Raw genomic sequence first — 14,000 nt, 5'->3', positions numbered from 1 at the left:
TAGTATATGTCCTCTGCTTACTGAGTTGTTGATAACTCACCCCTTATCTCCATATATTTTTCAGATAATTTTGATGATTCAGCTGGAGAACAAGAGTAGAAAGTTTAGCAAGGTGTGATGATCATAGTGGAATAAGTGTCTGAGGGTACAAATGCTTATTTAAGGGTCGTAGTTAGTAAACTGATTTATTTTTCGGGTATTTGTTTTGATGAGTTGAGGATGTTTTCGAGTTTTTAGAGAATTTCTAATTTATGTTATTGGGGATTTCTTTATTGTCGTCATAGAGGAACTTAGATTTTTGGTTTGATTAAGTGGATTAATATTTTATGAAATTTCTGAATTTTATAATTGTGTTATTTAAGTAAATTTTAAGTATTAAGAGCTAACTCTCCGGACCTTCGGGATCGGGACGTTACAAGTATTCAAGTGTTATTTATCTCTATCTCTCTCTAGATCACTTTTCTAGAGGCCTGACTCCCTCGAAGTAGTCAGCACAATTTAAGAAAATTAATTATAGAACAAGGGTCCATTACAAGGAAAATGATAGGGTTACTACCCTCTTACTACTCATTTACTATTTTTTTTATATTTGATTTTTTTTATAATTTTTTATTTTACTTAATAGTTAAGGAAGTGATAATTAGTAAATTTATATATTTTTTTAATTTTTTCTTAATGATTAAGGATGTTAAAAAAATATTTAAAATAAAATGATAAAAAAATAAAAATACTACAAGTAGTAGATGGGTAGTAGATAGGTAGTAAGCCTATCACTACCCCCATTACAATATGCCGGAGGCGGCCATCCAAGCCGAGAGAAGATTGAAAACTGACGCCTGACATCACGAACAATGTGGGAAAACTTGAGACCTTACTGTCCTCTAGTTGTCACGCGACAAGCACGTGGAGGTGTTGCTGGACTTCGTTCTGCTTTTGAACAGAGGCCCAAGAGGACCCATTTGTTACATCTTAGCATTTTATCCATGTAATCGATTGGCTAAAAACTGGAAAGTTTGTTCAGGAGGTGTTGTTACAATGGAGTGAGAAGTCACCCTTGGCTGCCTCAAGGTTTGTTCTCTGCTCAGTTTTGGCATTTACTTTGGTAATCACTGATTCACACACTCTTTTGCTTAGATATGGAAGGGTTTATGATTAGAAATTTGAAAAAGAAAACAGCTTTGGATTGGTTTTTATATCCAATGTCATGATCCTTTTCCATCTTTAACAAGGAGCATTGTATAGACTATTTCACGGTTTATGGCTGACATCTGCATATAATGCTGAAATTCTTATGCATCGTTGCATTTCCCACAACTGGATTTCCCTGTTTTAAAATACAGTGTATTCAGGCTCAACCATTGATAAAAATAGAGAGCATTAGGTTGCACAGCAAGCAGGGTGCTTTTGTTGTGCATTGATGAGACTGATTATTTGCTCAAGTGGCTTCGATCTTTTTCTGTTTTTTTTTTTTTCTTTTCATAGTTCCCCCTCACCTTTATTGGTTGATAAACCGGTTGGCTCTGAGGCTGTCTATCTTTGTTTGAGGATTGTCTCCATTTCACAAGGACAAAATGCAAAATGTTAGCAACTGTTTACTGTCCTTTTCTCTTCTGTATTTTGTCTTAAACAAGAAATGTAAAATGCTTATTTGGGAATTGCAGCCAGACACTTCCAAAGTGGAAAAGTAATTGTTAAATTCACGGGAGATTTGGAATTCAAAATCTCTTGGAAATCAAGTTCTATTATTTTAATGTTTTGCTTCCATTACAAATCAAGTAGTTTTGTGTCGTATCTCAAATGATCTTATTTATACTTTCTTCCATGTACAAGACATTCATTAAGTGATCTCATCTCATGTTTGTCTAGTTATTTTCAGTGATGATTTCTTTTTCTTTTTCGGGTAGCCTTTTCATTTGCTTCCTTTTTCTTGGTGACAATCTCAATGTAGACAGCAATTACAACTTTTATCTATCAATTTGGGAAATATCTGGACTTTTTCCTTTGCACTACAAATCTTTGATCAGAATACTTCATAACCATCAATAAACAATTTACATGTTTTTCATGGATTTATTTCCACAAGTGTATTGGAAGGATGCCAAATTTGTGTTGTTTCAAGCTTGGTATTGTGTAAGCAGAGGAGAAAGATAGACATTTGTAACATTGTGTCAACTAGTTGTGAAGACAACTGTGCTTTTGCACGACTTTTCTCTTCATTGTCGAATAAAAATTTTGTATTCAAGTATGAACCTTGTTCCCATAATCCAATGACCAATGGATAAAGTGGATGTCCTTTTGCATCGACTTGACTGAGAACAACAAGGTTCTTCTCAGATGTATTTGTCCAAAGAACATTTATGACCCCCCGAATCCAATTCCATAAGCAATTGTTGCCAATGGGTATTAATCTTCCACATCCACTTCATGAAAAGGAAGTGGTATTGTCTTAACTGCTCTAAACTTGCCCGCATTATTTAGATGCTCATTCTCCAACCTGGACAATTTGAACAATTGTTCATTAGAACGCTGAAAAGGATACAAGTTTTACAATGTCAATTTTGATGCCACTAAAGGCTATTGTAAAAAAAAATTCAAAATAATTAATATTTGAAGGTCATATTACCTGAAAAAATTCCACAGCCCTCTCCTAGTGACTTCAAGGGCTGCTAAAAATAGGTAAGTGACTCCATCATCAACATGTTCAAATTTTGAGTGAAGAACAGTTTGCAACCAAGCAAGCCTGAGAATAAGGTTTAATCCCTGCATGGCATACCAAAGTTTCACTCAAATCTGGCTTTAAAAATGAAAGGGCCTAAATCTTATATACCCAGAAAGTAGTCAAGATTTCTAAATGTTTATTTAGTCTCAGAAAACGTCTAATTCTTTGTTCTGATCTTGTCTTCAATGGACTATTTTGAGAATCTTACTTTCAATAGTAAAAATTTATCTATGTTTAAAATATGTTCATTGTCCACCTTGTGGTGTTTTTTCTTCATATCTAAGATATCCAAGTTGATTGTCTGATCAGAATCACTTGGTGGGTGCTAATATCTAGGAGTTGGAGGAGGTGCCAATTGTATGCCAATGGCCCGTAGACTCTGACTAAAATTTCCCAAGTTAGGAGAGAAAAGGGCCACGGCATATACCATAGACAAGTAGTAAATGAACTTTTGCCGAAGCATTAATTCATTCCTAAGCCAGGGGTTCTTGGAATTCATTTGGAGCAAACCCCAGTCCTTTACAAAGTCCCAATACAATTGGTACACTGTTGCAGCACTGGACATGACCACAAGAAGACAGAGCCATCCAGCACCACCATCTTTCTCATAGGCCACTTTTGCTCCTGCTGCGAACATGGCTGATACATATTTGCCTAGATTGACAAGGTGGCTTGTCTGGCCCTCATCGAACCACCGCCGGGCACACTGCAAGTTCAGGTAAATTGATTATTGAGAAAAGGAGATGAACATATAATCTGATACAGTTTATGAAAATCAAGGAACTAATTTAGGGTGAACTGGAGAGATTAATACTGTACCTGCATTGCCCTCCAGTAATATGGTAGGAAAGAAACTGCATAAACAAGATCCCGGTAATGCCTGGCCTCCTTGCAATGCATATAGTCCTCAGTTTTATAGCTCCCAGTTATATAGTAACACGCCACATATTCTAGATTTCTGAGCATTGGTACCTATTTAAGATAGCAAAGCATTTTGTTAATCTATGAGGTTTGAGGCACCTAATGATTATTTAGACTCTTTAAGGTTTCCCAAGTTTTGTTGCTCTTATTTGGTGCTGAAACCAACCTGACTACATAGTTGATCAGCCATGAAAAAGTCCAGCATGACAACCTGCAGAGAATAAGATAAATGAATTAGAATGACAATTTTTTATATAATATATATTATTAAAAGAAAATGTTTATAAGCGTATCTGAATGATCTTAATGTGATATAAAGATGATGGAGTGTTGAAGTAATGTGGTACCTTGTAGAGAGGTGATAAAATGATGTTCCTTATCACACTAAGGAAACGATAACGGCTTGATTGATAGAAAATATTAAAGGGGCACACAAGTAAAGCCAAGAAGACCTGTCATTCAGAAGATGGTCAATTTAATGGTCAGTTATCTGTAAGAGAAGAATATTGAACAAATAAAGACCTGTTCAACTATGCATTTCTATCTCCTAGATCTTTAACAAAAAATTACCAATAACAGAAGACCAGGGATAGCTTTGACTTGCTCATAAGAATGCCCATTAGCTATTAGTGACATATGAACAAACATGACCCCCATCACAGCAGTCAGTGAGGTGGTACAGATCAAGAAAACATCTCTGTACTTAAGCTCCTTGGTTGGATTTAGCTCGAAGATGAAGCTGTAGTTTATACGAGCCTTTCTCCATGCAAAAACATTGCAGCCATACAGAAAGAAGTGTAAAAACAGCAGGCTGAACATACTGCAAAATGGCAAGTTTGTTTTGTTAGCCGCTTTTCACAGATTATGCAAATCTGATTTTGCATAATGAATGGTGTTTTAAGAAATCTTATGCAGAGGTGAGGTACTCGCCTGAATACAGGATAGACTGTCTCCATGTAAACTGAATGTGATGCCGGTCTGTACACATGCATCATGCGAGCCATAATAACATATCCGGCAAAAAGCACCAAGAAACATCCAGTGAATAGCCCTGATTGTATTTGAAGAGATTAAATGAAATTGTATCAATTTTTGAGTAATGGAGTTTTAATGTTGTGATTATTTTGTTTATTATTTTTTCAGTAATCAAGGATCAGTTATTCTTCGACGAGAAATTATTTTCGTCATCTTTTGATCATCATCCTTTCATCATTTCTGATGTGACATCAAATAATTGATAGCTAAGTGAAGATAACATGAAATAGTTCTTTCTTCATTTGGTATCACATTACGAGATGATGATTAGAATGATGATTCATAGTATACCCTAAACTTTCAATTACCACAGGCGTGACCAGCGGATGTTCAGCTGTTCTATTCAATGAACTTTATGTGAACAGAAGCATAGGCAAACCTATGGTGTATTACAATAGTCAATGTTTGAATAATTTGAAGGGAAGTTGATGGTGTTTCAGGGGAAGACATGGAATCATCCTAGTGTCAAAAGCTCACGTCATGCATGGGTGCTTGCACTCATTTCAGGCGTCCATGCAACATACTTGGGTACCGCACTTGGGAAACTGATCAGTGCTGCCCTGTAGTTGTTGATGGGCTTTTTAAGGTTCTATCTTTTACACTTAAATTGACCCAAACATTAACTATGGCTTAGCAATTAGCATGGGACAGGGTGCTTTATCATCCACCCAAAAAAATGGACCAGCCACTGACTATTTCAAAGCTTAGTGGCCACATGGGTCCTTTTTTTTTTTTTTTTGGGTTTCTTTAAATCCAATTTTGGTTGAAAAGTGAACAAGCTTAAAGCTCTCCAACCAATGGTTGATTATCTAAATAATGTCACTTAAAGAAAATGCTTTCTGGATTATCTAAATAACTCACCAATGAAGAAGGTAACAGAGTGCGAGTCTTTATGCTGTTGTGGCTTAAGGTATTTCATGGCCTTTCTGCGGTCTTCTTCGGCAAAGTGTTTAATAAATAGTTCTTCAACTTCATCCTCTAATTTCATCACCTGTCATTTCTGAGACTATAAGCAAACTTGTTTGGAAATAGATCTCATCTCAAAATTCTCATCATATCTCATTCCCAAACATAATTCAAATAAAAACATTTTCAAACTAATCATTATAATTTTTCCAAACTTTCAAATAAGAAATAAAAAATAATTCAATTTTTTCAAATTTTCAAACAAAAATAATATTATAAAACTATATTCTAATAATATTTTAACTTTATAATATTTTTTATTCAACTTTTTTTTCTCTCATTTTCCAAAACCCAAAAAAATACTCAACTTAAACTATCTCACTATTATTCACAAACTATTTTACTGTTATTCACAAAATTATCATTTCATCTCACTTTCCAAACAAGCCTAAGTGGTTCTCAAACTGTAAGTTGTCAGACAAAGAATATCTAAGTTCGATTTATATGAATCCAAGGCCATCCGTTTTTTGCACACACGAAGTATAGGATCAATGCCCACTTGGCATTGTCTCCAAATCTTCAGATGAAAGGATGGATGGTGGCCAACATCTTAACATGATCCAATCATAATATCATGCAAGGTTGTTCTTTTACCGTGGAAAGCAGGATAAAGAAATAAGATATTTCGGTTGGTAGTCTTTTCTTTGGCCCAATGATTTTACCTTGTCTGAACTGTTGAAATAGGAGCTCTCTACTACTTTGAGATAAATGGGAAGAACTTGTTTTCCAGTGACCTGAAAGAAAAAACCAAGATAAATCATTTTTCCTTCACATATGCCAACATAGATAATGGAAGATTTAAAGGAAACTTTAAAAGTCGCCCATCTAACTTACTTTGTCGAACTTCTTCAAAATCTTTATAAAAGCTAGAATGTTCAAGTTCCTGAAATCATTTTGATTGTGGAGAACACGTAAGATCCTCACTAAAATCAAAATCAAACAGTAAAGCTCGGATTTCTTAGCTTTTTAAACTTTTGAAGACTTTTTTAAGCATTGGACGTTTTGAGTATTATACCTGTAAGATTTGAGATAGCCTAACCCTTTGTAGATCTCAACAAAAGCTCCTCTGATCATCTTCTCTGCATGATGCAACTTTGTTCGGTTAACATGAAGCTTACTGCCTTCTGGACCGCATTTTTTTGAAGACGGATTCATCAAATCTTCCCAGACTAAATAACTAATTGCAGAGAAGGTGCGAGAGGGTGTTGTCAGAGGAATGTTTATCCTCAAGTTCTTTCCTTGGCAATTGATAACAGGTCCTGAGAGTGTCCTCATTTTCTCATCTTCTTTTTTCATCCGCATCGATTTGCCCATGTCATCTGATCTAGGAGACTTCGTAAATGGGACATCATATTTCTCTGTGTCATCTGCTCTGTTGTCTTGCAGCTGTTCTTCTTCAGTTCTGTCCTTGACAGATTCCTCATCTGTAGCAGCCATGTGACCGAGATAAGATACAGATCATTAATTAAACTAGATTGATTTGTTTCTGATTCTTTGCCAAAAAGTGGTGAAAAATCATGTGATTATGGTATAACTGAAGTTATGTTGTTTCAGATTACTGTAAGTCTGTAACTAACTAAAAAATGTGGGCTGTACATGGGAAAGCATATTATGGGAATGCATATTTGTGTGCATGTATATATTCTGTTGACCTAACAAATGGGATATCATGCATGACAAGTAAACGACAGGAATGAATCATGTGAGGATCCCTTTGAATTACCACAGGTCAAAGTTGAAGCACTTCTTTAGGGAAAAAAAAAATCATCTTGATTGCAATTGAAAGAGACAAAGTTGATTATGTACCACTTGATATGGTGCATGAAATAGAGGAATCCTCCGAGGCAATAGCTCCTTTGCCCTGTTGTTGCAATGCTGTTTTGAGCTCAAGCAGGATCTCTATTTGTTTCTTGGTGGACTCCCCTCTATCCAGGAACTCTTTCTCCCTTTCTTTGTAGAACTGATTCACTTTGTTAAGTTGCAGGTCCAAGCATGCAAAAAATTCTTTGGTAGCATCAGTATCCGCAAACTGATCAAGCAGTTCAGTCTCATACATATCCCCCTTACTTGCCGATGAAGAGAGTTTCTTATGAACCTGATAGTAGAGTCTAGACCACATTAGTCCATGCATATCAATAAATAATAAACATATATAAATGATATATAGTGTGTAAAGTAGGAATAGATAAGAGAGAAAATAGTACATGAATTGCTTCATGGTTTCTATGTTGGTGGCCAAATAAAGAGAAGCTCATAAGGGAGGAAAAGAGGGTGTTGGGTAAAGAGTTGTTCTGTTCCAAGGTGGGTGTGTTGTCAATGTTAGGGAGATGGATTTTTTTGATGTCTTTCTTGAGTTGCCAATAATCAACATAAGCGTATTTCCATTCAGGCACAAGCTGGCCCTCAAACTGCTTAGAGAACTTCACCATCTTCTCTCTCTCTCTCTCTCTCACACACACACACTCTCACTCTGTGCCTTGATTTTTGAGAGAGAAAAAAGGAAGTGGTTCTATCTGATGTGTGAAGCCTTCCTTGTAAGGGTGTTTCAATGGAAGCACATCATGACATTATTTATGGGGAAGGAAAAGTAAGGAGGGAACTGATTGATGCTCTACAGCACATTCTAAAATATCCTTTGCACTTATACTGTCCTATGCTCCCCCCACTTGAAAGGTATGGTGGTCAGCCTCGCCGGAATATGACCATGCTGCCACCAGATGTGACCACTTCCGGGCTATCAATCTCTCATGTCTTACGAAGATTTTGAAAAGAGGGTTTGAATTTAAAGCGGATTTGAGTGGGGTCAAGCCTAATTCAATACGCATGAATAAGAATGACCTTTTAGAAGGCATAATTGGTCATTTTTTTTTGCCTAATTCCCTGCCTATGATGCTTCTTTGATTTACTACAAGGTCTTCTGTTCCACATGTAGTAAGCATCAGATCAAGAAGGGCAGTTTAGGGCTCGTTTGTTTTCAGAGATGAGATGAGATGAGATGAGTTGAGATTAAAGTTAAAAAGTTGAATAAAATATTATTAAAATATATTTTTTAATATTATTATTGTTTTGGGATTTGAAAAAGTTGAATTATTTATTTTATTTTGTGTGGAGATTTGGGAAAGTTGTAATGATGAGGTGAGATGAGATGAGATGAGATGAGATGTTTTTGAAAAACAAGTTTAGACACTTGATAGGAAAGTTGCCTATGAGCCTCAAGATCTGCTCATTTGAGAAACAAGCTTATTGGCTAAATAAGATATAAGCACACAAAGGTGAGCTCTAATTAGACCACCTCAATCTCCACTAAAAGAGGATAACTCAATTATTTTCCATCACCATTTTCATTAAAATACATGCATGTTTTTTTTTCCCCCCCTCAATTATAAGGAATTATACTGATATTAATTAATGAACTTTGCTATACATCAGCTACTATTCACTTCCACACCCGACAGTTTTTTTTTTTCATAGGATGTGAGGTGTTTTTCATAAGGTGTAGAGTAATGAATAGTGACTGATGAAAATAATTATTCTTAATTAATATGTAATTTGGATTATATAAGATCATCAATAACTGTCAAATTACGTATCATGGTGATTCCTCAATGTTTGAACAATATAGTAGAATAGTACCCTCCATTACAACCCAAAATGAGAAATACAAAAATACAAAAAAGTAAATACAAAAAATATGGGAATTTAAGAAATAAAGCAGCATGCACAATTATTGCTAATCAAGAAGGAAATCTCCATCCATTACCGGTAGCATAGCCCATATAATGTGGCTGTGTGTTACCCACATCAGCGTTTGACATTCGTCCATTCACCAACATCATGTGGCTTTGGTAATACAATGTTTATTTTCCTTCATTTGTGTTCTGCTTTTATCTGTCTCTTTCTCTCTCTTTTCTTTTCTTTCTTTTATTCTTTCTTTCTTTCCCAATTTCCAATTGAATGCGGCAACGCAAGAGACCACCTCGAATGACAAGTGGGTGTGCTTTTCACGTTACTGTCTATCGATATTTGAATCTTTTGATTGAATTGAGGACGCCTGAGATAAGGGACTACTGACCCGGTTTGGATACATTGTCGAATTCATCTCACCTCATTTCGTAAGGAAAACTCACCTCTATCAAAATGGTGAATGTGAGATTTTAAAGATGGTTTTAAATTTTTTTGTATATCGACAAAATGTCATTATTTCGCTCGAGTCACGCTCGAACAAAATTTCAAGCGAACAATCACGAGCGACTCTTCGAGCGAATAATTTGTGTGATGTTTGCTCGAGCCAAATCGAGTGGACGTTGTCTAAGGGCATCATTCAATTTTTTGAATTGGTAATTTATTAATTACTAATAGTTATAAATATATTTATAAATAAAAAAATCATTATAAACAAAATATATTTTATAATGGGTCTCACAATAAATTACTTATTTACATACACGAAAAAAAGGTCTATACGTAGATTTATTTTAATAAATGATTGGTCCATAAGTAATTTTTATAAAAATTAAATTATAAAATAAAGTGATTTTATATGAGACAGATTATAAAATAGATATATAGACAAAACATTTTCTTTGCTCTATTATAGGATAGAATATTGCCAAAACAAATCTGAGTAATTTTCAATCATCAAAGGCATATGGTGTTTGCATAAAGTAGGTTCAAAAGCTGAGCAAAATGACCATTAGTACTTGAAAATGAAAAATGCTTAAGCACAATATTTTTATAAAAATATTGTCAACTTATAATATTATTATGAAATATATTATAAAAAATAAAATTTGGATGGGTAATTTCTATTACTTATTTATAAATATATTTATAAATAAAAACAAGTTCAAACAAACATTATGCAATAATTGGTTGGATCCATATCTATCAAATTTCTAAAAAGTTAAAACTATATCATCTTACTTCTAAATCCAAACGTACAAAATTTTCAAAAATCATCTCAACTCAACTCAACTCTTATGGCTACGTTTAGATGTTGAGCTTAGCTTAGCTCAGTTGGGTTCTTTATAAATAGTAGTGAGTTGAGTAGTGTAGGAAGTTTTGTGAGGCCCATCTAAACTAAGTTTAAGTGTGTTTGGATGTTAAGATGAGTTTAATACTTTTTATGAGAAATTGAAAAAGGTTGTGGATCTCATGTATAAAGATGTTTTAAGTTAAAAAAGGTTGTATGTCCCACGTGTAAGAAGGTTTTAAGTTGGGATGAATTTAGTAATTTGAAAGTTGAGTGTTTGGATGTTAGACTTGACTTAAAATTAAACTGACCTCAACTGAGTTTGTGAACCAAACGCAGTCTAATCTCACTACTATTTAAAAACCATATCAACTCATCTAATCTCATCTCATTATCCCAATGGAGAGTTGATTTGCTGTGTATTGTATTTTTTTCTCATAACAAAAAAAAAAAAAAATGTAATAAATTTATTTATCAGAATTTTTATTTTTATTTTTTAAAAATGGTGAACTCCATTTAAGAACATATATATATATATATATATATATATATATATTGTTCCAATCTACTTTCCATTAAACTTACCCAACTATCCCTATGCTTAAAGCATAAATATGGATAACATTCCCATAATAATATGTACTTGGGATAACATTATAGAAATGAAATTAATATCCATATAGTAAGGCTGGGTAGCTACCAAAGTGGGTGGTTCTTAGAGAAAGGTTCCATGTTCTGTTCCTTTGTTCTAATTCCATTGATCTCATCATCTATTGCCAACTTGTCCTCATCACGAGAGCTTCCACCTAAATCAATAAATAAATAATTAAAAATAATTTCATAATCTCTCTCTCTCTCTCTCTCTCTCTCATCTTTTTTCTTCATAGACATGAATTCCAACATCAGTGTTATAATTTTGGAAAATTGACAGTGCCTAAGGTGGCTGGCTGACTCAAAGATACGCCATTATTTGTTTTTTCTTTTCCTCTTTTATCTGTCCCACCTATTTCATTCTTCATGCATATATTCCTTTGCTACAGGAACCAATAGTAACTACTGTGTATAAATTATACAAAAGCTTATTGGTGTAGGCACTAATATTAGACAAATGCTTCAGCCACAAAACGATTTCACAAAAGTAAATTCACAAATTGACGTGTTTTTATGTAGTATTTCATATTGTAAAGTAAATCTAATAGATCACATTAAGTCACGTCAATCTATGAATTTATTTTTATAAAATCTCTTTGTGACTATAATATTTAATTATCATAATATTATTTATTTATTTTTACATTTCTTTTATGATCACAAAACTTTTTTCTACTAATTAAATTGCTTAACACTCTGTACCATAACTTTGCATTAAATTAGTTGACAGCCACCATTATAAGCTTCTTGCATATTAATATAGATAGATATTATGATAATGACTAATTTCATGTGTTACAAGTCAAACATTACTGTATGTTCATGTAACTGCATGTAAGAGATGATTGAACATAACAATTAATTAATATTCTGACCATATCAAAAATATGGTTTGCCATGAGTTTCCAAGATAATACTCCATGGATGGTTAAAAATGTAATCTATTTGGAATTTAATTTTTAGGAAAACTAATGATTTAACATAGTGTCAATAAAAACAGTTAGAGAAATGTTAGGTTTGCAAAGAGAATTATAAAAAATTAAGAACTTGATATGATACATTAAATTTACTTCATAGTAAAAAGAGTTCTAAAATCTAATGTATCACATCTTTGAAAAACAATATTATGTAATTCTCTTCATAATACTAAGAGTCCTGCTTCTAGTACCGATAACAGGCCAGACCGATAAAGACATTTTTTTTTCCCTTTTATTTTATCTATTTTTAAACATCTATAAATATTTTTTAAAAAAGAAAACAAAATACATAAATTCATTAATAATCACTTTCTTAATCATTAAGATTATTTTTTTTTTAAAAAAAAAAAAACACAATCGATCAAACCATGGATCAAACTATCGATTCACTTAGCATTTCTCTAATAGTACTAAATTTCTGAGAAAGTTAATAACGCGTAATAAAATAAGAATAAATGAGTCACCACCAACGCCTGCAAAGTAGAAACTTTTAATTAGCTAGACAAACACTTAAAAGGTAGTGTTTTTTTTTGGGACGGAGCTAGGGTAAGGGGTTAGTTTGTACACTTAAATTATTTTAAAATATTTATAAATAGTAGTGAAATAATTTGTAAATAGTAATAATATAGTTTGCATTAAGATGTTTTATAAGATGTTACATTTAAATAACTTTTTACTATTATTTTTATTTTAAAATTTGAAAAAATTGTATTATTTTTTGTGTTTTATTTAAAAGTTTGAAAAAATTGTATTGAATTTTGTGTTTGGATAATGATTAGATAACGATTAAATTCAAAAATTAAAAATTAAAAAATGTTTAAAAATATATGAGAATAATTGAAAATACCTCTCAGTGTGCAAATCACCATCTCGAGAGGTAGTTATATTTGGGAACTCCATTGAATAGTTTTGAATAAAAGAAACATGTATTTCCACCAAATAATTCCTGTTGAAAGGACATGAGGAAAAGCTTACCTATGAAATCTAACCCTTCTTGTCCGTTGAACCAATGACAAACCAAGAAAATGATGGTCTGATTTGGAAAGCATATATGGGTGCGCCCTTGCAGAGCGACCCAAGCCCACCTATGGATCTGTCTTTTCCTTTTTAATTAATTATATTATCATCATCTTATTTTCCATATTGTAAAAAGAAAAGAACTTAAATTCCATCGTGTACAAACATTTGGGTTGACCCCAAATGCCCTGTAATTTGGTGGATCAAAGATCTTAGGCCTCAAGATGGTCAATGCAAGCAGCTAGACAAGAGAGGTCTGATTAAAGAACTACAAACAACTGCAATCTGGATTGAACATTTTATTTTAGGCTTTACCATCCTCATGGTTCTAAAATTTGGCCAATAGTGGTCATGACTTCTGTGTAGGGGAGATCGATCCTCTTCTGGAAATTATGACTTAATCCTAAAACAGATAAACATCGATCACTGATCTGTGAAATGAGTGTCTGAGTGCTCCCATGAAGTACCTGAGCTCATCATGCCACCAAAAAAAAAAAGAAAAAGAAAGAGAAAAAGAATGAGATTCCATGCACTCTTGAACCACACACACATCCCTCCTGATCCTCCAAGATAATGTTAATTCCCTATGCAAATATGTAATATAATGCACGAGTGTGACTAGTTTATCAAACTGAAGCAAACGTCAGATTATTCTGAGCATATGGTTCTTGATAATGATGTATTTCACAAAAATAATTAAATGCCATGCATGATGAAAAAAAATTTATATTCCTATGGGATG

At 33.4% G+C, this 14,000-nt stretch overlaps 2 protein-coding genes across 2 annotated transcripts in view; one reads left to right on the top strand and one right to left on the bottom strand.

The window, feature by feature from the left end:
• Positions 1-1,095: 1,095 nt before the first annotated feature.
• Positions 1,096-8,454, bottom strand: LOC109004332 (phosphate transporter PHO1 homolog 1-like). The gene is made up of 14 exons (XM_018982852.2): positions 7,846-8,454; positions 7,448-7,736; positions 6,657-7,065; positions 6,476-6,524; positions 6,304-6,375; positions 5,537-5,666; positions 4,571-4,691; positions 4,211-4,460; positions 3,988-4,092; positions 3,807-3,851; positions 3,539-3,691; positions 3,147-3,425; positions 2,624-2,760; positions 1,096-2,494 (listed from the first exon to the last, which is right to left on the bottom strand). Exons 1-14 carry the CDS (start codon positions 8,068-8,070, stop codon positions 2,404-2,406), a joined length of 2,355 nt encoding a protein of 784 aa, XP_018838397.2. The 5' UTR covers positions 8,071-8,454; the 3' UTR covers positions 1,096-2,403.
• The window catches only part of LOC109004331 (probable isoprenylcysteine alpha-carbonyl methylesterase ICMEL2), a 25,841-nt gene continuing 19,916 nt past the window's right edge, over positions 8,076-14,000 (top strand). Inside the window, exon 1 of the mRNA XM_035684165.1 lies at positions 8,076-8,088. The gene's annotated coding sequence lies outside the window, so the exon portion shown is untranslated. The remainder of the gene's footprint in view (positions 8,089-14,000) is intronic.

This window comes from Juglans regia, chromosome 13, assembly GCF_001411555.2.
Source record: "Juglans regia cultivar Chandler chromosome 13, Walnut 2.0, whole genome shotgun sequence".
Classification (NCBI taxonomy): domain Eukaryota; kingdom Viridiplantae; phylum Streptophyta; class Magnoliopsida; order Fagales; family Juglandaceae; genus Juglans; species Juglans regia.
This window is presented reverse-complemented; position numbering and strand designations above follow the sequence as displayed.